This window comes from Chelonia mydas, chromosome 2, assembly GCF_015237465.2.
Source record: "Chelonia mydas isolate rCheMyd1 chromosome 2, rCheMyd1.pri.v2, whole genome shotgun sequence".
NCBI lineage: Eukaryota > Metazoa > Chordata > Testudines > Cheloniidae > Chelonia > Chelonia mydas.
Window position 1 is genome coordinate 197,247,770 of NC_057850.1, and position 22,777 is coordinate 197,270,546.

General features: G+C 39.9%; 1 protein-coding gene across 4 annotated transcripts in view; it reads right to left on the minus strand.

The window, feature by feature from the left end:
* Nucleotides 1-716: 716 nt before the first annotated feature.
* The window catches only part of PLCL2 (phospholipase C like 2), a 191,132-nt gene continuing 169,071 nt past the window's right edge, over nucleotides 717-22,777 (minus strand). For all 4 annotated transcript variants that reach the window (XM_037890463.2, XM_037890461.2, XM_037890462.2 and 1 more), the window contains exons 6-7: nucleotides 19,362-19,471; nucleotides 717-3,688 (exon numbers count right to left, since the gene is read on the minus strand). In XM_037890463.2, coding sequence (XP_037746391.1) covers nucleotides 3,509-3,688; nucleotides 19,362-19,471 — 290 coding nt within the window. In that variant the 3' untranslated portion in view covers nucleotides 717-3,508. The remainder of the gene's footprint in view (nucleotides 3,689-19,361; nucleotides 19,472-22,777) is intronic.

Below are 22,777 nucleotides of genomic sequence, written 5' to 3' on the forward strand. Positions count from 1 at the left end.
CTCCAATGGGTTCCATCTCATCCTGGATTTGAAGCAGTTAAACAAGAAAGTTGTGTCAGAACAGGGCATTGAGAGTAGGAGGCTAAATAAGAGAAATAGGGGGAACTTGTACTCTTGGCATGAAATCCTGGCCCTCTTGGGGACAGGATTTCAGCTGTAGAACTCAATCCTGAACTCCATTTTGGACCCTTTGTGGAATGGGGGTGGCAAGAAAGAACTTAAAATTGACAGTTTTCCCCCAGGTATATCTTCCATTTGTTAGGGAATTTCTAGGATGGTGTAAAGTTGAACTAGTTTGCTCCTATACCAGCCCAGCATCTGGAGGGGAGGGCATGGCCAGAGCATACTGTACTCCAGGGAAACGTGAGGCTGCTTTAAACTATGCTGGAATGACTGAAATGGCCCGTGGAAGGCTCCAGGACCAGGCAGCCACCCATGTCCTCCTCACCTGCACTCAGTGCTTTCTGAGTGCAACTGAAGTTGAAGTTCCAGTTTAGATTGGTACCTTTCCTGGGCAGGGACTGTTCCATCCTTTGTCTTGTGTACAGAGCAGAGCACAGGGTCAATATTTAAATGACAAATAATTCTTATGTGAACTTTTTCCAATGTGCAACAGCATTTTCTTTCAAATGGCACGCTGCTCTCTGTCAGTATCTTAACTTTGACTATTTCTTACCAAAGGCAAAAAAAGGCAATTTGATGAAGAACCATATTCATTTTTGGGGAACATTTATCACAATTCAAACGTGTACAGAATGTATAAGGAAAATCAATGAAAACAAAGGATATAAAGTTAAAACCAGCCATGGTTGGTTTTGTTTTGAATGGAATACCTAGAAAACAACCAGCAAACGTCTTCATTTATAACCTGAAAATAAACAGTGTTAAAAATGGAGTGGCAAATAAAATAAGTTGTATTAAGGATACAAGGACTCCTTATTAAGGGAACATAATTGAAGAAACCTCATTGACAACTTTGGTCTTGAACTTACAATGCCTGAATTACCACAAGCATCATTTCAAGTGTAAACACTTAGTTCTTCTAAAGTGCCAGATGCATATGCCTTCTGGATATCCAAGTCCATCTCATTGTTGATGTGTCTTATAAGCTCATTTTAAGACATATTAGATACAGCTCTGGGCCATGCATGAATGGTTTCCATTCAAAGCAACAGAAAGCAATACTAGAATGTAAAATGTTGCTGTTTTGGGTGGTGGGTTTTTTTTAGGTTGAATGAATACATTTTATTTTTAGTTGTGCTTTTCTTCATTACCTAAGCACATGATTTAAGCATGCACGTGATAAAGGCATCACAATGGAATCATTTTTGGAAATACTAGTTTTCTTTGTGTTGGGTAACTGTACATTTAGTAAGGATGGAGTCATGATTAGTTGCAGTCCCATGTACTTTTGGTTTCAAAGTTTAATCCCTAATTTAAAATTACTCATAGGTCAGATGTAAGTCATGCAGTATACTGCCTTTTTTTCCCCTTTCTTTTTTAGTTTGCTTGCCTTTTGAACAAAGAAACAAATAATATCTTAGGCAAATCTTAATCCCTGAGCTGCTTCAAGGAGATGTGCCTTAAAGAAACGTGTAAATGGAATGAGTACCTGAGATGGCAGAATTCTGATTATGTGTAGTTTAAGAAACAGTCTCATTTATGGTGTGTTATAATGGGCCATACTGTAGGTGGTGCAAAGTGATGCTGGCCAGGATTCCTATTGGAGCTTTGTTGACTTGTGGTCGTATTTAAGGGCGATACACATTATAGTGATGTTTCCTAAAGCTACTGGCTTTCTGCTTGAATCAAAAGTTGTCAGTAAACACGCACTGCAAGTAGGTTATTGAAGTTTCTGCTAAATATTTGTTTACAGTGAAATTGCCCTTGTACATTTGTAGCCCAGTTCATTCCTCATTCCCATTTAGTTTGTGAAAAATACATCAGGGATGCATTTGGCCCATGCAGACTAATTTGGTATTAACTACTACTAAGAACTGGAATCAGAGATCTCACAGCTGACAGCCTTGGGAAAGATCACTTAAAGAGCAATGGGGACTATGGGCCATATTCTTACATCTTTATATGGCAGTCAATGGAAGTTTTGCCTAAGTAGGAGCACAATATTTTGGGCTTGCAGTATATGATCCGCTCACTGGGAGTTGAGTGAGCAGCAATCAGCGTCTAATCTGTACAGAATGTCATTTAGAAAAGCAACTTCAAAGGGTACTGCATGGAGTGCGTTCAACTTTTTTAATGACTAAAGGTTATCGTGTAATCAGATCCAGGCAGGCAAATTGCTGCCTGTAGGGAGAGCTCCATTAAAGTCAACAAGATTCTGTGTAGATGCAGAGGTCCACTCACACAGCTTTCATTGCAGAATCAGGGCCTTGGTTTGGTATAAGTGAAACCTCAGTGTGGTGTAAAGTGCCACTCAAGGATTCAATAAAATCCCCCCTGCTGAATAGAAACTGCATTTTAATCTTATTTTTCTTCGAATATAGTGCACTGTGTGATGATACACTGCACTTTATTGTTAAATCAGAAGCCCAAATAGATGGCTCTAGGTTTGTCTAACAATTTTATGAGTACATTAGCTACTGTACCTTTATCTAAAATAAATAACAGAAACAGGTTTCTGACAAACCTCGTAACTGAGACATCACCTACTATGTATAGAAGAAAATATTTTTAAACTGAAAAATAAAGTTAAAGTTTAGTTAAAAGCTTTACTTGCATGGGAGTGATATCACAAAACTTGCTTTTAATGTGAACACTTCACTTCACAGAATGAAAAATTATTTACAACACTTTACTCGCAGTTTGGTCACTTCTACATTAGCTATACACATTTGCTGAAGTTCATAGGTATGTATCTTCTTCAGACCTAGGCTATATCAGACTGATTGCACATTTTCCTTTCACACAATGGCTGTCCTATAGTGCACTGAAGAGTCAGTGAGCACTGTCTAGTTACATTCTCCTTTTTATTTATGGCTCAACAAGAAAAAAAATATTCCCCTTCAAACCCAAATACCCTCAAGTGTCTAAAATAAAATCCACATTTTTTTAGGGAATGTGTAATTCATTTTATTGACCTGATTTTCATAAGTTAGGTGCACAATTGCATACCTATGTATTACAAACAATTACTGAATTTTGCACAAAAATCAAGGAATTGCACACCTAATTATTTTGAAAATCAAGCACAGTCACAGTCTAACCTAGGAATCCACCTCCCCTTTTCAGCACACTTTACTGAATTATGATATATTTTACACATATACATTTTGGCCAGCAAGATAATTTCCATGTTAAACAATCTCATTGCCGTCACACGCAGAATTGCAACGTACATTCACAGTTTTAATAGATTGTAATTAGCTTTTCCAGTTGTGCTTTAAAAACTCCAAATATAGTTTTCAATATTAAGTGCAAAGCAAATGTCCTGTGCAGCTACAATTGGTTGCAGAGTTATAAACTCCAGAATTATGAGCAGAAAGTTCCCTCATTCTCCAGTTTCATCACTTGACTTTTCAGGTATGGCCTCCAGGCTTCGACGGGGCTTTGAGACTTCTGCATTTTCAGTGCCTGGTTTATTGAGTCCACATGAAAGAGCGGCATAATGGATTTGTTTCAGGTTCTCCAATGTCTCATTTTTAGCATATTTTAGAAGATCAGCTTGTCCCTGTAAGAACAAATACAATTAGAACACACAATCAATAATAGGATTCTTTTCAGATTTATTGTACAGTTGCCCTGCTCATGAAGATCAAAACCAGATTACTGTGCGTTAGTAAGAAGCCATGCTGCTTGCTTTCTCTGGAGCCAACTGGATGTATAAACAAAAGAACAGAAACCCTCGCTACCCAACAGCTTTCAGTAACGGAATCTGCTACAGTTTTAACACAGGCTGTTTATTAATGCAGACAGATGTGAAGATTCATTTGTACACCTCACAGGGCAATTACATGCTTTTGTTTTTTGTTTACCAGCAACTCTCTTCACTCAACATTACCCGGTGATAAACCTAAATAAGGGCTAGTGTCAGAGAAAGCTCTTGTGAGAGGGGCAGAGAGGACTGAAAACTCAGCGGGGTTACATCTATGATGCTTCCAAGGAATTGTATTTGTCCTGCTGTACTAGGAGGAGCTTAAGGAGATGCTCAGAGAAAGGGCAGGCCTAGAACTCTGACAGCAGAACCTGTCCTACAGAAATTGCTATGCCTCCCTTCCCTTGGTGGAGTTATGCGATCATTATCTAGGCTCTCCCTACTTGCAGCTGTGCTCAGGAAGAGCCAAAGAGGTGAACCACCACGAGTCAATGCTGCTACAAACAGCAACTCCTCCATATACTATTTACATGCAGGAATCCATGGGCTGACCATGCTACAAGAGAACAGCCTCTTCCCTGAGTCACCACTGCACATAGAAGACTTCACAGTACCCATGTAGAGAGACTACATTTGCACTCTCTGGAGGGCCGCCCTTTGCTCGCAGAAGTAAAACAGGATAAGCCAGGTCTGAATAAGCATATGAGATCGGTATAGAACTTGCTAAAGAATGTTACGGTACTGACACCTACAACTGATGAAAAATATTTTCATATGGAATCAGAATGTACCAAATTATTTCTGTTTGAGCCACACAAATGGAAAACATTGCTGTATACAAAAAATAAATATCCTCCTTGAAATTGCAATTGGCAATGCATGTTCCACCTATGGGGAGACAAGCAACAGAAAGTTCAGCTACTGGTTTCAATAACATTTTGATTCTTTCATCTGTTAAAGGAAACCAGGACTTTTTTTTTTTTTTTTCCCAAACATGACAACCAAGAAAGTTAATTTAAAACATTCCGGTAGAATAAGTGAGTCATAGCGAGAATGCATCTGTCTCTAGCACAAGTTGTTATGTGGATTAGTTAGAATGCACTTTTAGAACTTTAGAGAACTTTAACCAGGCTGTTTATTATAGGTTGTGCTGGTAGCTCGGCCTACAATTAAGCTTGCCTGACACTCCCCATTTTGAGACTTTGTTGCTTACAACTATGTGAACCTTTAACTGTTTGGGCTGAAATTTTCCATACTGCGTGTCAGCCTCAAGCTGATTTTTCTTCTGAAAAATTTCAGCCAAACAGTTCAGCCATTTCCAAGAACAAGATTACAGAAAAATGTGGGTTTTTTTGTCCATGTTAAAAAATTCTTGAGACCTTTTCTTTGAATGGCTCTAATGTTCAATATTTTAAAGCAAGGACTTGTAATTTGGCAGGGGGGTGGCCTTTGTATCAGGGATGTGCCTTTTGGTGTGAAAATATGCTCAAGTTTGGCCAAGTTATGAGCCTTTGAAAACTGAAGTTTGCCCATGCTCAGTAGAGATTTCAGCAGCTAAATTTCCAGAGTCTGTCCTCAGGGAGCATGCGCCTGCATATGGTTGTGCATGTTCTATCCAGCCCAGGGCTACAAGCGTGAAGCATGACTTTCTCTGTAATGGCTGCTCCCAGTTACTTTGGGCAGGGGTGGGGTGGGCCCTAGAACTACGAGCAGGGAGATGGTCTCTCCTGTGCTATTAATGACCATGCTTCTGCCCATGCCTCGTGGAGGAGGAAGCTGTCTGATTCAAATGTAGAGGGGACAAGAGCTGGACCAGGGGGAGAAAAGGAGTGGATTGGGACATGGAGGCTGGCAGTGGGGGAAAGAGAATCTGCAACTGGGAGCTGGTGTGGTTGGGCAAGGAAACTGGCTGGGACTCTTTGGGAGAGGATACTGGGAGATGATGAAAGAAATGCAGTGGGGCTGGGAGATAGTTGGCGTATGGGGCGAACATTGAAATCAGAAAAGGGGCTGGGGAGCAGAGGGACAACTGGGACTGACTGGACATAAAAACCAGGACTAAGACCTACTGGGGAGAGCTGAGAAAGCTGGGGTGCTGGGAGAGAGCAGGGGCTGGCTGGGAAAGAAGACTGGGGGCTGGGGTGGACAGGGTGACTGAGATTGGATGACAAGCCTGCAGAAGAAGACTAGGACTAGGAGCCAGTGAGTGGGGTAGATGGGATGAGGACTCAAGAGAAGAGAAGTGGGAGTGGCTGGGCAAGAAGCCTGGGACTGGAAGTGGTGGGGGAGAAGAGGAGAGACTGGGGTCTCAGACAGGGAGCCTGGCCGGGGAGACTAGCAGTGGTTAGGCAAGGAGACTGGGCCAATAAGTTAAGAAGAACAGTACTGGGGCAAGGAACCAGGGGTGGGGAAGAGACAGGACTGGTACAAGTTGAAGGGAATGGTGCAGAATGGGTCAAATTATTGGGGGGGGGGCAATGGAATAGGCAGAAGAGTCTCTGCCCACTAGAGCACACTCCCATCCAGAGCCTGAAATGGAACCCAAGATTGCTGAGTCTCACTATTCCTTTGCTGTCAGCAAATATCTATGAAACCCACTGGGAAAAGCGTGCCTCTCTCCCTGCACCCCACTGCTAGTCCACACAAAGAATGACACCCTGCTATTGCTATCTGTTACTCTATTAACTCAAGTGGGAAAGGTCAATGCAGTGGATCTAAATGCTGATGAACCATGTGGTTGTCAATATGATGCCACAGGATGGAATTTTCCCCCCCCAGTTTGCTTGTTTAAAAACCTAGGAAATTACACACAAACTCTGTTAAAAGTCCACTACTGAGATTGCAAAGTAAAGCACTTAAATGTTACGAAATGCCAGAATTAGGATTAATTCTGCACCCTTAATTTCCCCACTGGTGCACAGGCAGTGTGACACAGTCTTTAATTACATGATCACTTACTGTTTTTCCACAGGACCAATTTTCAAAGCTTCATAATTCTTTCAAATGAATTCACCCCAGAACAATACAAGGCAACGTTCCTTGGTAAGGGCTATTACAATGACATATTTCCTTTCTTTGAGCCCTGCCATTTTGGTTTTGGGGATATTCAAGAAAAGGAAGCAAGACTTTTAAAAAAATTCATAGATTAATTGATTCCAAAGCCAGAGAAGACCATTGTGACCATATAATCTGACTTCTTGTAATAACACAGGGCTCCACTGAACTCCTTCCGTCCCCCCAAAAATGTTTGATAGTTGGCAAGTCCAAATAAGCCAAATAATAGCCTTTTCTGACAAATAAATCTAGCCTCTTCAGCTTCTTTTCCTTTAGCACTGCTCTCTTCTGTCTTGCCTTCTTGTTGGCCACCATGATAACCAGGGTGGTTGTAAAATATTCCATATCTCCAGATGGAACTTGATATTTTCTGTCCACCTTCCTGATGTGGCGGCAATTGTAGCTGGGGTCTGCTATAGTGATTGGGCTGAATCCATTATTGCTTCATTTATAGGCCAGGATGCCATCCCAGAGCAGTAGATTGCAAAATATTCACTAGTTTGTGGGTGGGCTCCTGCACCTCCTCCAATGGTAGCTGGAGTGCCGTTGTTGTTTTTTCCCAGAGGTCTTGGAACTCCTTAAAGTCATCTAATTGTGGGGCCCTTTGGGGAAACACTGCTTCACCCAGAGATGATAAAGCAACTGGTCTTGAGGAATCTATTGAGGAAGGGCTTGTTTCCTCTTGCTCCTCCTTATGACTATGAGAGACTTGAGTTGGTGGAGGTTCGGGTGCTGCTTGAGTTACTAAAAAAATGAATGAAGGAGCCTTAAGCACTTATGGTTGCTCTGAGTAGTCTTGCTTCCCGTGAGATGACCAAGGTGCCCAACAGGGCCACAAGGGCATAGAAATAGAGGCCTTGAGGTCCTGGTGTGAGGAACCAGGTTCCTGGGAGTGTTGAGGGCCCCTGGAACTCCTAAGGTAAAGGGTGGTGGTGATGCTCTCACTGAATACACATGGCTGTTCATGCTTGTGATCATCACCTGAGGTAACTGAGGATGCTGAGGAGAATGAATACTCTAGATCCATCACAGATGCTGTGGATCTGGGTGTTGCTGGCAATCGCACTGAGGTACTTGATGCCATATTCAAGAGTCTCAGCACAGTCAGGGTGAGTTAGGTTGAAAGGAGTGAAAGTTCTTATGGGATTGGAAGGTCTCGATAAATCTGGCTGGTGCTGGTACATGCATCCCAGGGTGGCTGGTTCTATCAGTGCTGGAGTTCAACCCTTGACCATGCCTAGCCTCATGACAGTGCTGACTTTGCTACCAGTGTTTGGGTAAAGTGTATTTTTCCCCACTGGTATTTCATTCATATAGGCCAGGGGCTCTCAAACTTTTTTTGCTGGGCCCCCCTTTGAAAATATTTGTGACAACACCCCCCCCTCACACACACACACAAAAAGTGATAGCAAATTACTGTACATAATCATAGGAGCATACTTGTGGTACTACCACCCTTACTTCTGAGCTACTGCTGGTGTTGGTGCTACCTTCAGACCTAGGTGGCCGGAGAGCGGTACTGCTCTACCCACCCCTACCTCTCACAATCCCCTTACAATAGCCTTGCAACCTCCTTTTGGATTAAGATCCCCAGTTTGAGAAACACTGATATAGACAGAACTATTCCTAAAACTTTCCAAACAATCTGTAATCAGGAAGTGGCAAAGCTTCAAAAAACGTCTCCCAGAAGGTAAAAGTTTAAAAAATTCTTAATGACTGGAAGATAGGGGAGTAGTGTGACAGAATGGAAAGAGTCATGCAATCTCAGCTACAACACTTACTGAAGTAACAGCAAAACGCAGTAATAAGGACCTTAATAAAATTAAACTAAAAAGCTCCTTTGCATGGATTCAAAGATTTGTCTTCTCAATTTAGAACTCAACAGTTGGCCTAATACAGTAATTCATTTGTTACAGGTTAAATGTCTCAACGACTAGACAAAAGCCCAATCCTATAAGCCCTCTAAGTGAGGAACTACTAGGAAATGCAGGACTGATCCTCCACTCCTTATACATTGTTACAGAAGACCCAATTTCTTGACACACTATTTGATCCTGATTCACAAAGTGAAGTACTATTATATACAATTGATTGCCAACTGGAATATATGTATGCTCTGAAAATCTATGCTGCAAAACCAAGATGGATGCAAAACCCATGCATTCCAAAATGAATGCAAACCTAACCGATGGCTCAAACAAGAATGAGATGCACACACCATAATCCAGAATGAGTTAAAGGAAAACAACATTCAAGGAAACAAAGGAATCAGCTACGCCAACAGTAACCTGATCTTTAAAGGCAACTCAATCCTGGAGCCTGAAGCAATTCCAAAACTAAACCCAGATGCTGTTTGTTGGCTGTATGGCGATGTCAGTTCTACCAGCCTTTCACCTCTGAAGAGTTGCTTTCAAATCTGGGTTAGGTCAAAAGTAAAATGAGCTTAATTCTCTGAATCTACTCTCCACTGGAAAACTGTCCACATAACCAAGATTTACTACCACCAAATCTGACATGGTTGGGAACCAGTCTGGGGATGGGAACAGTAAGGGGTTTGCATGTCACAATTAAGGCGAATTGCGAGGAAGCTGCCGTCCTGGACTGTAACCACTGCTGTCCACTAAAGAAAGGAACAACAGAATAAAGCACAGTATTCTATTTCATATACAGAATACTCCTGCTAATCCAAAACCCTGTTATCTGAACCTCCACATTATCAAAAAGGAGTACTAGTGGCACCTTAGAGACTAACACATTTATTTGAGCATAAGCTTTCGTGAGCTCAAATAAATGTGTTAGTCTCTAAGGTGCCACTAGTACTCCTTTTCTTTTTTGCGAATACAGACTAACACGACCGCTACTCTGAATCCACATTATCAGAATCCCTTAGCATGAGATAGATGAGATATCTGCCTCTACAGCGTGTATCTCATGCTGGGGAACAAGGAAGGGATTTGGATAATGCAGAGGTTTGGTTAAAAAGAGCAACCTGCCCACCCCAGCTAGGACAGTGAGGAGGAGGAGCCCCTGGCCATGGGGAGGCCACCCTGATGCTGAATGGCTCCTGTGGCAGTGCAGGGAGTCCTTTTGCAGGCCACACTGTCAAAGGGAGTAAGTGCGTGGGGCTGTGACAGAGGAGCTGCAGAGGGCTGCCTGCACTTCTGCAGGGCTGTGGACGCTCAATCCCTGCAGACGCTGGCTGGGGGTCTCTGCTCTGCCTTCTCAGGACCGCAACCTCACCCTCGCACCATGTACCTGCAGGCATTGGCTGTCACCTGCTCTGCGGCAGCACATGGAGCCCTTTGCAGCTCTGCTGTCACAGGAGTGAGTGAGAAGGGACAGCAGAGATCCCCAACCAGGACTGTGAGGAGGACAATAACGAACCCCCGGCTGTTCGTGAAGCCACCCCCAATTATCCGAATAAAATGCATGTTACGGGCATAACTGGGAGTATATTGTACAGTAGTCATTCATTAGTAGCAACATATCGGTGCCCTTTTGCTATGTTGCTCCTATGTGGCTGTAGCTGTTACGGGGCATGTCGACAATTCACAGTAGGGACAGTTTTCCTGTGGGAAATGTTGCTCATAAGTCGTGGTTGCTCTTACAAGGTGTTGCTGCAAACGAGCATCTACTGTATTAACATTTGTTCATATGTCACAAAATGAATTTAGTACAGTATTGCTTTCTGGCCCATCATGTAGTAATTGCTTTAAAGGACATCAAACTTCAACAATGATATTCATTTATAAACTGTTAAAAAAAGAGGACATGAGTTAATATGCAATATCAATTACATTTCCTTAACGAATTTAAATTCTCATTTGCCTGTATTCTACCCTAGAAGAGCAACTTCATCAGCATGGAAAAGCTCGTGCTTTGCTTTTGATATTTTCAGGTATGAGCTGTAATGTCAGATCTGAATAGAAACTGAAAGGTAATTAAAAAAGGAAAGGGTTTTGCGTTTATCATCTCCCTACATCTGTGAAATGAGATGTTGGCTTTGATCCAATGTGACAACAACAAGTAGAATGTCTCAACAGTTTTACATTTGCTTTACTCTGTATCTTCTCCTGAAGCTTGACTTTTTTTGTCACAGATTCTACAGTACCATGTGACTGTCACTATTATTACTGTATATTTTACTTTTAAAATGACTTGTTGGCCAGAAACTAAAAAGGAAGTAGGAATGTAAATAAATGGAAGGGCAGACACCACAATGTGGAACAGCACTGAGCCACCCGATTGGCTGGCTCAATAGGGGTGCTCCGATGTATGTAGTCTGTCTAAAGGGCAGCAGTATTTGAATAAGAAAAGGGTCGGCACTGGCATCTCGATAAAATGCAGTTCATCTTGACTTGTGTGTGTGTGTATATGTGTTGGTTACACTGTGCATCTTTTCTCTAGTGCAGGTATTTGTGCTGCTTCTTGTACATGGTTGTGCAGGTTCTTACACGTCCTCCTTTCCAACAGAACAGTAAATTTTAGGCCACTTAGGGGCCATCTCCAAATAATCACCATTGTTGATTGTAGGTTGGGATGATTATGAGGTGTAGGGCATGGAATTGATGGGAAACTCCACAGTTGTTGGCCATCTGAGAGAAAAAGCATCAAACCGTCAGTCACCTGTGCTGATGTGACTTAGTCTGAGGACAGCCCCTTGCTCTGAATGAGAAATGGTTGGTGTAGGTGCCACAAGGTAGGTCTTGGAACTGGTGCTACCACGTATTCTGTCTTTGAGCATCTGGGGGAGACCAGCTATGTGTCCTTTCCAGGTCAAAGAGTTCAGAAGGAGTGGCCATCATGAGCAATTCTTGTGTTTAGGTAAGTTTTGTTGCATCATATTTTAAAACGTTGCAGTCTTGTAGCCATTTTGAATAAACAAGGAGTTCATGCTGGCATTTGGGTGGGGCCTCAACAATTGACAAAGGGTAATTTTGTAAGTATATTTATAAATAGCATTTAGGTACAGTACCTGCCTTATTGTTTCATTGATTACAAATGCTTTGCACTGTATGGTCTCACATTCATTAAGTGAAATTTGTACCCATTGTGCTCAAATTAGCAATAATGAAGAGAAGCACTCTTCACCACACACACATACTCCGGGACTGTCTGCATCACAAAAAAACGGCAAGTTTGAACACAGTTTGTCAATACCTGGGAGCTAACCCACGTTCAGTACCAGTTAAACTACTCCTAGTGCTGCTGCTCATTGTCAAGATTTTATTTTGTAGTGTAGACAAGCTCCATGTGAAGAACATCTGAGATATATTTGACAAACAGAAACTCTAAATTTATGGGTGAAATCATTCTGTGGTTTAGAAAATTGTTGACATTCTGTGACAATAATGGGTTGTGAACCCAAGTGCTGGTGACTGAAACCAGTTTCCATCCTACTTGTACTTTAACAGTAGCTTAACATCAGAAGAACTTTCGTGTTTAATATTTAAAAAGGATGTTTAATATTGACATTGCAAAGTTCTTCTGGTTATTAAATTTTCATGTTTAATCCCTTTAAGGCTTTCCTGGACTTTGACTGGGGACTATTTATGAAACCATCTGGGACAACCTTTAAATACATCCAGCCTTTCCATTTTGTGCCTCAGTAAAGCCAAAGAACAGTTGCCAAGGCCATGCGAGCAGTCTGCAGGAGCTGAGGGCTGTGGAAGCAATGTTCTGAGCTGGACAAGAATGGGTCCACTTCTATCAGTAACTCCTTGGTATACCAAGGATGAATTTGGCCATATAATTACAGATTAGGAAGCCTTGGGTATAGTGGTTATAATATGTATTCAATTCAAAGGCTGACTGTTTAATAGAGAAATTATCAATTTATTTTATTATTTTATCCAATTTTCCACTATGTCAGCTGGAGTTCAATTGCACCAATTAAAGAGAATCAATATCTATAACTTGAGGGTGAAATACAGCTTAATTTGTTTAAAAATTACATCAGCTGTGTCCTACGGTCCTGACCTTTCCCTATGAAGGAGCTAAGATTGACGCTTGGTTTTCAGCATAAGGATATTTTTGTAGAGTTGTTCAGATTAACTTGACTTTGCTTTATTATAAGAGGTTATGCTTTTTGCTTAAAAGAAGCAGGCTGATTTCAAATAGCCATGGGGAAATACAGAGCAAATAAAATGAGCCTGTATTGTTTATTTTTCCTTCCTGATGCATAAAGATAGCCTCAAAAGGTATGTCTATACTGCAGGGGCTGGAGGGACAGTCCACAGCAACGGTTCTTAATATATAAAAAGTGCTTTCCCCATAGGGTAATGATCATACCTGTCATAAATATAAAGGGAAGGGTAAACACCTTTAAAATCCCTCCTGGCCAGAGGAAAAACCCTTTCACCTGTAAAGGGTTAAGAAGCTAGGATAACCTCGCTGGCACCTGACCAAAATGACCAATGAGAAGACAAGATACTTTCAAAAGCTGGGGGGAGGGAGAAACAAAGGGTCTCGGTTTCTGTCTGTGTGATGCTTTTGCCGGGGACAGAACAGGAATGGAGTCTTAGAATTTAGTAAGTAATCTAGCTAGATATGCGTTAGATTATGATTTGTTTAAATGGCTGAGAAAATAAGCTGTGCTGAAAGGAATGGATATTCCTGTCTTTGTGTGTTTTTGTAACTTAAGGTTTTGCCTAGATGGATTCTCTATGTTTTGACTCCAATTACCCTGTAAGGTATTTACCATCCTGATTTTACAGAGGTGATTCTTTTTACTTCTATTAAAATTCTTCTTTTCAGAAACTGAATGCTTTTTCATTGTTCTTAAGATCCAAGGGTTTGGGTCTGTGGTCACCTATGCAAATTGGTGAGGATTTTTACCAAACCTTCCCCAGGAAGTGGGGTGCAAGGGTTAGGAGGATTTTGGGGGGAAAGACGTTTCCAAACAACTCTTTCCCAGTAACCGGTTAAACTTTTGGTGGTAGCAGCGAAAGTCCAAGGGCAAAGGGTAAAATAGTTTGTACCTTGGGGAAGTTTTAACCTAAGCTGGTAAAAGTAAGCTTAGGAGGTTTTCATGCAGGTTCCCACATCTGTACCCTGGAGTTCAGAGTGGGGAAGGAACCTTGACACACCCATTATGGGGTATGAATACTGCAATTAGTGGGTGTACTGAAAGGAACTCCCTGCACCCTCTCCAGTTTCAATTGTTCCTATTGGACCCTAAATTTATGATTTAGTACTTTGACCATTACACTCAACACCTTGAACTACATGTAGTTCCTTCCTAATATAAAGTCACAATATACATCTTCATGACCACAGCTCACACCTTTTCTTTAGCTCACAATACATGCACTACAGTCATTACTGAACCTCCATTTAGTGTGGAATTAGAGCACTTCCAAGAGTGAATTAAAATCATATTACCTAATTGACCCTGCCCTTAGAGGTGAAGAAAACAATATCAAACTTCAGTGGCATTAAACTAGTTAAAATATCTACATTATAAATATAATATACAAATAGAAAGGTCAATCTTTTTTTTTCCAAAAAAGTGACACTTCACAGAAAGATTGTAAGTGTAAAGTAATAATGGCAAAGAACTTTAATATCCTCTGATAAAAGCTGGTTTATACACATGATAATTATTATTGTATATGAAGTTTCTGAAGTTAGTAAGAATATCTATTGGTTTTAAAGTTCATAAGAATGTCACTTGTTTTTCAAACTTCTCATTAGGATGAATAATTAGAAAATGCCCTTTTTAGTATACGGTAGTGGTGGAAGGGGCAGATTTTGCAATGTTCCTGTGGAGTACACAATAAATATAAATGAAACTAGAAACCCACCCAGCACTGAAGAAGAAAGAAACCCACACAAACGTTTGCTTGCCAGCAATATGCAAAACAAGAATAGTAGATTTAAAATTAATTATGAGGTCAGTGCCTATCTTAGAGTAACTTTAGAATTAATTGCTAGTGTCCAAACAAAGTAGCTGGACTTTTATTATTTGCAGGTCACTTTTAGGAACATGAACTTGTCTTTTCCTTTACCACCATATGAAAACCAAGGACATACATACAGTGTCTTGCTGCACCTCCACAGTCAGTGAGCACCCGGGTCTCTTCTCCTTTAAAGATGTACAGTGGATTTTTCACAAAGATACCCACATGCATTATTTTTAAATTATTTTGAGGAGCTCCACAATATTGTACCCTTCACAACACAAGCTCATTACGCTCACATAACAAAAATATATTTAGAGGAAGAAATAATTACCCATAGTCTATCCTGTTTTCCAGTTTTGGCAAAAGAATTGACATTTGTACCTGACATGTCTAGAGAGTTAGAAAAGAAAATGCTAATATCTGAACTGTGATGGTTCTTAAAAGTTTTTCTTTGGAGCGGGGTGGGAGCAGGTTGAAGCTAGTAGACAGTGAATGCACTCAGAAGTTTAAAATCTCTAACTTCCTTTTTTTTTTTACTTTTTAATTTAAACACCAAAACTTTTCAAATAATAAAATTTCACATTTCACAAGACTGCCTCGAGATTTAGAATACTAATTATTTCACTGTTCTTCAATTAAGTATTATAGATAGATCTATATCAAATTCCAAGCAGCTCTGTTCTCACCACAAAACTTTAATTCATGGATCAATGGGAAAAGGAGCTGAATGAATATGTACATGCTGGAGGCCTGGGAATCAGTTGTGCTAGAAGCCAAAAATGCTTCCCTGTGTCATTAACAGAAGTGCAATATAAACTACCTATCAGGATATATTTTACACCAGCATGAATAATCCTTATATATCCCAGTACACCAGATTTATACTGAATAAACTGTGCACAAAATGGGCTAGTATTCTAAAAGAATGAGTTTTTCAAGGAAATGCATGCACATAAATCCAAATCCTGCATCCGATGTGACACCCAAGTGGTTAAATGCTGTCCCCAGTAAGTCAATGGAAACTTTGCCATTGACTTTAATTGGGTCAGGATTACACCCAGCACACTTAATGCAAAGGAAACTGGCTGGGCTGAATCCCTGTGTGAGGTTGAATCAACAGATCATAATTGCTGGAACCTTGGAAAAATGACCCCGGTTTCTGGCTGCTCAGACAATCAGTCTGGTTGTGCCTGAACGTGCTGTATCTCAGCCCCACAACTTTTTTAGGCAGAACAAACACACTTTATATCGTTTTTGTTCAGCTATTCAAAATTTGGCATGTGCTGACCAAATCCTAGCTGTAAATGTGCCTAACAATCTAGGTCTAATTTTTCAGAAGTGTCTAGAGATTCTGGGTGTTCATTTTGAAACAATTTAAATTTAACTATGTTCTGAGCACCTCTCTGAAAATTAAACCCTACCTCTAAAGTGTTTCCACCTGGGCACCCAAAAATGGAATCACTAGTCACTTTTGACAGTCTTGGCCCTGGTTCGCACTGTTGTGAGGTGTACAACTTGCAACTAAAATAACCAAGACCTAGAATAACTGTTGTCTACACTGCTATTAGCTTAGAGACCCCTCATCCTTTTGATGGAGACAGGTGAAAAGGACTAATCTATGTATGGAAAACACTGAGGTCACTAAATTAATCTGTTCCTAAACAGATGAAATATTTAAATTTGAAAAATCCTAGAACTTTCTTTAATATTATGAAAACACTATAAACAGTTGTAGTCAGCCACATGTTGGCCATATCTGAGTCCCCAGCATACTGAGCCCTACTTATCTGTACCTTTTTACTCTAGGATTTTTCTATTTTGATATTTCTCTTCTGATCACACTGTAATATTGAATGATGTGCTGGACTCCTCTGCTATAAGGTAAAGTATTTTCATTTATTTCTGTAACCAACGGTTTTTCTGTGATTTGAGAGCTATTTTTTCCTCTTTTATTTTTTGTTCTCTTCTCTGTAGAAGCCTCCTGTTTATGTGTAGAGACACCAACAGGTCTTTTGGGTAAGAGAAGTCTGGAATGAGGGCAATATCTTGACTTTCCATGAGAATTAACTCAATGACATATTAATATATTTTCTATCTCTAACTACTAGGAACTGATAGCACTTTGCTATTGTTTGAAAAGATGTACTCACTAAAAACGAGGAGTAAATCAGAGCTCCCATATAGATACAGACTATAATCCAAGGTAACACTTAAGCTTTCTTCTGTTATGGCCTATTATTGGATTGGATTTAACATATACGTTTATTTCTTTTTTTCTGAATAAAAATGTGCTGCTGAATAAAAGAAAATGCTGCGTAAATTTAATTTTACTTTGCATGTGTGCTCTCATCTAAGCCTCTCTATTCAGAGAACAACAACAACCTGGGTTGAAACGGCCTCTACTATTTAAGACGTTATGTACTTCAGTCAATTGCCCTATTGATCATAGTTTTTCCAAGCCATATAAAGTTGGCTTTAATTTTTAAGCCTCTCTCATAGAACACCCACTCAAGTGGCATGGTAATGTATCATGACAGTACCACATTTAGGGGCATCAGATTTTTTTTACGCCTTACTCTGAAGTATCGGAGACTGGTTCAAGTCTATGACTGAGACCTGGATTACCAGAGTGCAAGATGAGAAAGACCTATCTGTCTTTCATCTTCCCCATCTGCAAAATGGGGAGGATAATAATAATTAAAGGGCTGCTGTGATTGTCTAATATTTGTAAAGCACTTTTCAATAATGTTTTACATCTTCAGTGTGGTATATCTCCATCATCATTTGCCACACACAGAGACAAGATATTGACGGGATGGCTCATTGGTCTGTTTTGCTATAGCATTTTCTATGGCACAAGTGGTACCCTTCTGCAGATGGGAGTTCAGTGTGGGAGGAACATTAAAGAGTTTTGTCCCCTCAGAAGGAAGAGCCTGCCACCTCCCAACCTTGTTGGTCCCAAGGGCATGGCATGCGAGGGTGACAGGCCTTCAGTACCGTGAGTGGTCAGGTTTACCATACTGCTCCTCTGCCTCCCACCCCAAACCCTAACATCATGGCTCCTATGGACATTGGGATGCCACTGACCAGACACTGCAATTATAGAAAACTCCCTACACTCTGAATCGGATGCAGACATGAAGTCTAAGTTATTGTTGTTTCAGGCACTATTAAATTAGGTAGGAATAACTAAGCTGATCTCTGATGCTCAGGAAAGAAAAGTGCAGCAAATAACTCCTTCCCCTCATGCCCCCCAGAATGTTGGACCATGATCCCCCAATACACCCAGAGTCCTAAGACATAGAGGAATGATGCTTCAGTTCCTCCTTCACCCAGATCTAGCAGAAGCTGCAGGACAATCTGGCCTCTTTAGCTTTAAACAGAACTTGGAACCTTACCGACAGAATTTATTACCTGTGAATGCTCTAATGAATCTAACCTATTTTTGTTTCTCCCTAGAGTTGGGCTCAAAGAGGACTTTTGCCATCTTAAATACTCTGAAAAGCACAGCCCAGCATCTGTCAGCTGAAATGGATAGCAAGTGTGGGAGAACAACCTGTGGGTGATGGTTTTGTATGTAATGTTTTTCTATAATGGGTATAACAACATGAGTGTGGATAGAAGAACTAAGCTGAGAAGGGGGTAGAAGGAAAATTTATTTTCAACAATTAAGAGGGTTTAAAAACTATGCATTAGAGGGAGAAAGAAATGAAACAATTTTTGTAATTAAAATAGATTTTACAGTTTAATGTAGGGATGAGGTACTCAGCTGGACAGGGGACTGGGAATCTATTAAATTTAAATAGAAAACTATTTAAATTGAGGCTGGAAGGACTGAATTGGAGAAATTAAGGGAGACAGCTGTGATAACTATCAAACTATTTTACTCTACTGTGCAGAAGGACTGTAGATGACAAATATGAAAACCATTCTGCATTTTAACTATTTGAGGTGTCCATTTGAAAACTGTTTATACTACATCACTTCATGTTCAGTCAAAATTTAAGCAATATGTGCATAAGAAAAAGCAGAGGGAATTTCTAAACCAAACATACTCAGTTACTCAAATCAGAAGTATTAATACATTTATGTATACATCATTAAGCACTATTCATTATAGATTACGAAAGATCAACACTTGTATTTACTTCCTTTCTTGATCTGCATTTATCTCAATACTGCTTCTCCTTTTCAAATCATTGAATAGATTTTGAACAACTGCATAGCCTCTTCAGAGCCCTATTTATTCCACAGAAATCAATAATCATTGTCCTATACGGATATTCAGGACCACAGGGGACCCTGTTAACATTAAAAGGTTTTACAAAGAACATATCAAAAACTAAACCAAACAAAAAACCCCAAAGAAATTACAATGGTAAAATTCAGTGTATTTGTCTAAATTCATGTTGACAGCCTGTTACTCTTTCAGGATACTTGAGCTAATTTATGATAGTAAAAAATGAAATCACATCACACAGTGACCACTAATTAGCTACACAAGACAATACAGTTATAAGACCAAGTGTGAATGGAATAAATAACATAATTGCCAGCACCAGAGACATTACCTTTAAAATTGTAATATTCCAGGTAAAACTCTCTACTGCTTTTTGTAGTTTCCTTTCTTTTAAACCTTCCTTTGCTCCTATATTGTGCAGGTTTTCATGGAACTCCATTGCTGTGGAGGGTGAAAAAGATGAATTTAATATCTTTGTATTTACTCTGAATTTTCATGATGGTAGAGTTAGATTTTCTAGAAACATTTCATATAAATAGCTTCCTTGAACTGCTGTCAAAAGCTTTGATAACTCTGAACTGGAATAAGGCAAAGATGAGAGACTGAAAAGAAAGTCATAATGAAAAAACAAATTGAAGGACGAGTGAAAAATCTGCACATTTTTATTCTATACTGGCAAATGTTCATGTTTTCAGTCATACAAACGTAACCAACATGTAAATGTACATTTATTCTCTAAGAAAAAGGTAGCATGTTGTAATTTATTATTGGGTTATATAAAAACATTACCACCTTTACTATACAAAAAGCCACAGTACTTGCAATCAAATTCATTGTACTATATACAAAGGTCTTTTTGTGAGTTGCTGTAATATGGAAACAGTAACATCATGAAATGTTGTCCTCTGAAAAATGTATTTTGCATCTTGGTCTTTTTTGCATTAAATCTAGATAATGGATAATTTGACAAAACCATAGCATTGTTTATACCAATGGACAGATGGAACTTTGCTTTAAGAAACGTAACTTACGTCTTACATCGCTGTTGTTTCAAGTCATATATGGTAAATTTAGAATAAAAACACCGATAGCTTCTTCATACAAGGACAGAATTGACTCCCTCATGTGCCCAGGCAGTGCAGCTCGTATGGTTCTGCTGCACAAAGGAAGGCAGGATGCTGGGTGGCACTCCATCTATGGCTATGTCTACACCATGAGCTAGTGGTTTGATTCCTCTGCTTGTGTACACATACTTGTTAGGATATAGATAAGGAATAAGCTCTCTAACAATACTTGCACTAGTTTGATGTCAAGTAATTGTCTCATTGCCACACTGTAGCCTCAGGTTGGGGATTCAGGTCCATACCTCTAAATTCCCTGACTCAGAAGATGTGGTCCATAATGTACAATACTGTAGTAATGTCTTGCAATAACATACAGATATGAACAAGACACACATTTTTCCTTAATCCCATACCCCCTCGTGTCTCTACATGTCAGATTTATGGTTTTTGTGATTAGATTTCTTTTTCTGTCCTGGGAAAACTAAGCATTCTACCTGTTCATAACAGTCACATGTCAAACCCAGGTACATTAAAAAAGTTGAATCCCAAAGCCAACATCTTTTTTTTAATTTTTTTTAAAAGCTTCACAAATTGATTAAAAATATAATAAATGCAAAGATGACCACTTTGTCATTTGAAACTGACTGCAAGGAAAACTGAAATAGTGAATTCCTTACCTGAATTAAACTAATGTATCATTTTTATTTAAAAACATTAACTTCCTCATAACTCCGACTCAGTCTCTAGAGTGCAGCCTCAATTAAACCATTCATTACACATTTGCCCAGCACAGATTATCAACCAGGTGAAAAATTAAAATTCATTCATCCATAGTATTTATTTCCTGTCCAAATAACCAGTTTAACAATATGACTAGGGATAGACTTGTAGACCCACAGCTACAATGTCCAACTCCTACTACAGCCATGAAAATACAACTTTTCTTATGTGTAGTTGGAGACCTCTGAATATATTGTTTTCCCAGATCCACAGTTTTTGATACACAGTGCTGCATTCAGCATCTTAGCAGGAACGCAGGCCAATTCTACAGGAGATAGGTATACAGGCCCTGCCCCTTCATTTCATAACCATCTTCCCACCGGTAATAAATTCAAAGACAAGCAGGGAGGAAGGAATGCAAGTGCAGATGCAATACATTCAGGATGATGGGGTTCAGAGCATACACAAGTTTACTCAAGGTTAGATTGATGTTTGGGGATCAGGAAGGTAGCTTTAGGGCCAATTCTGCACTATGACTGAGGTGCGCTTGGATGTTTTGACCAGTGGCTGCTGCAGGGAACTGGTTGCAGGTCTCTAATCCTCAGCTGCCCACCCCACAATGGACTCTGTGGCAGTGGAGAGTCATGCATAGTGAGGCTCTGATTCGTCCCTCTCTCCCCACCATGTATGCATGCTCACACCCAGAAAATCTTCGACAAGTACCCTCATTCCCTTACTCTTGGGATGGGAGTGGGCTGACCTAGGAGATGGCAGAGCCAGTGGAAAATTTCCCCAGGGAATTCTCCACTAATTATTTTCAGCTATTTTAATTGGCATTTTGTGTCATGTCAGCTTTGCAAAGTGGCTTCAGCAGGACAGAGACTATGGCCTTGAATTTTTACTATAAATTTGACTATGAACAAAGTTTGCTTTCCACTAGCTCAGGAAAAGACATGCTAGCTGCCAAGTAAACCTGGATTAAGACCAGGTGATGTCTCTCACCTTCATGAGCACCACCCTCACCCCAAAACATTTTAAGAGGCAAAACAAAAATACCCAATCTTAAACCACTAATCTTAATTGAAATAGGATAACAAGTTTTAAAATAATCTAATAAAATTAAATAATTTAATTTTCAATTAATTACTGGCAACTCTTTCTTTTAACATATGTAGTCTTTGAGAAGCTCTAACACACTAGGAAAGGAGTATGGTGTAACTAATCTCACACTGTGACAATCAGTCCTCTGTATTGCTTTCATCCTATTACAGGATCAACAAGAACTAACATTAACATTATTTTTATATCTTCAAACCATGGCTTTATCTGTTACAGCTTCATTTTGGTTCAGGTCTGAATCAGTCCTTGAAACTTTTGCAAAAATGTTTTGCTCTTGGGAAAAATGTATATTTCAAAATTTTAGGAACTTTGCAACAAACAGATATTTCTGACTGAACGTACATAATAGATACTAGTTTGTCCACAGGATTAATTTGTGGCAGAATATTTTAAGGTCATTTACATAAAATCTACTGTAACTCACACTGGATTATCAGCAGTACTACTCTGTTATATTAGTATTGAAAGTACTGGGCACTCACATTGCTATTGCCTGGAACACACTTTACAATTTGTATGGCCTCAAGCTGTTTGAAGGGAAAAAGATGAGTCCATGAATTGCCTCCATTTCCAGTTCTGTTGTTGTATAGTGAGGGGTGTGAAAGATGGTGTGGTGTTGCCTCTCTCTCCAGTCCCACAGCTGGAGAGAGAACTAAACTCAGTATAGGCATGGTTTTGCAAGGTACTAAGCATTATGGCCCAGATTCAGCAAACCATAGTCCCGTTGAGGTCAGTGTGCCTCTTCAAATGTTTAAAGTTGAGTGTGTGGTCAAGTACTTTTCTGGATCAAGACCAGACTATAAAATTAAATACAGAATATATTAATTGGAGACACAGAAAACAT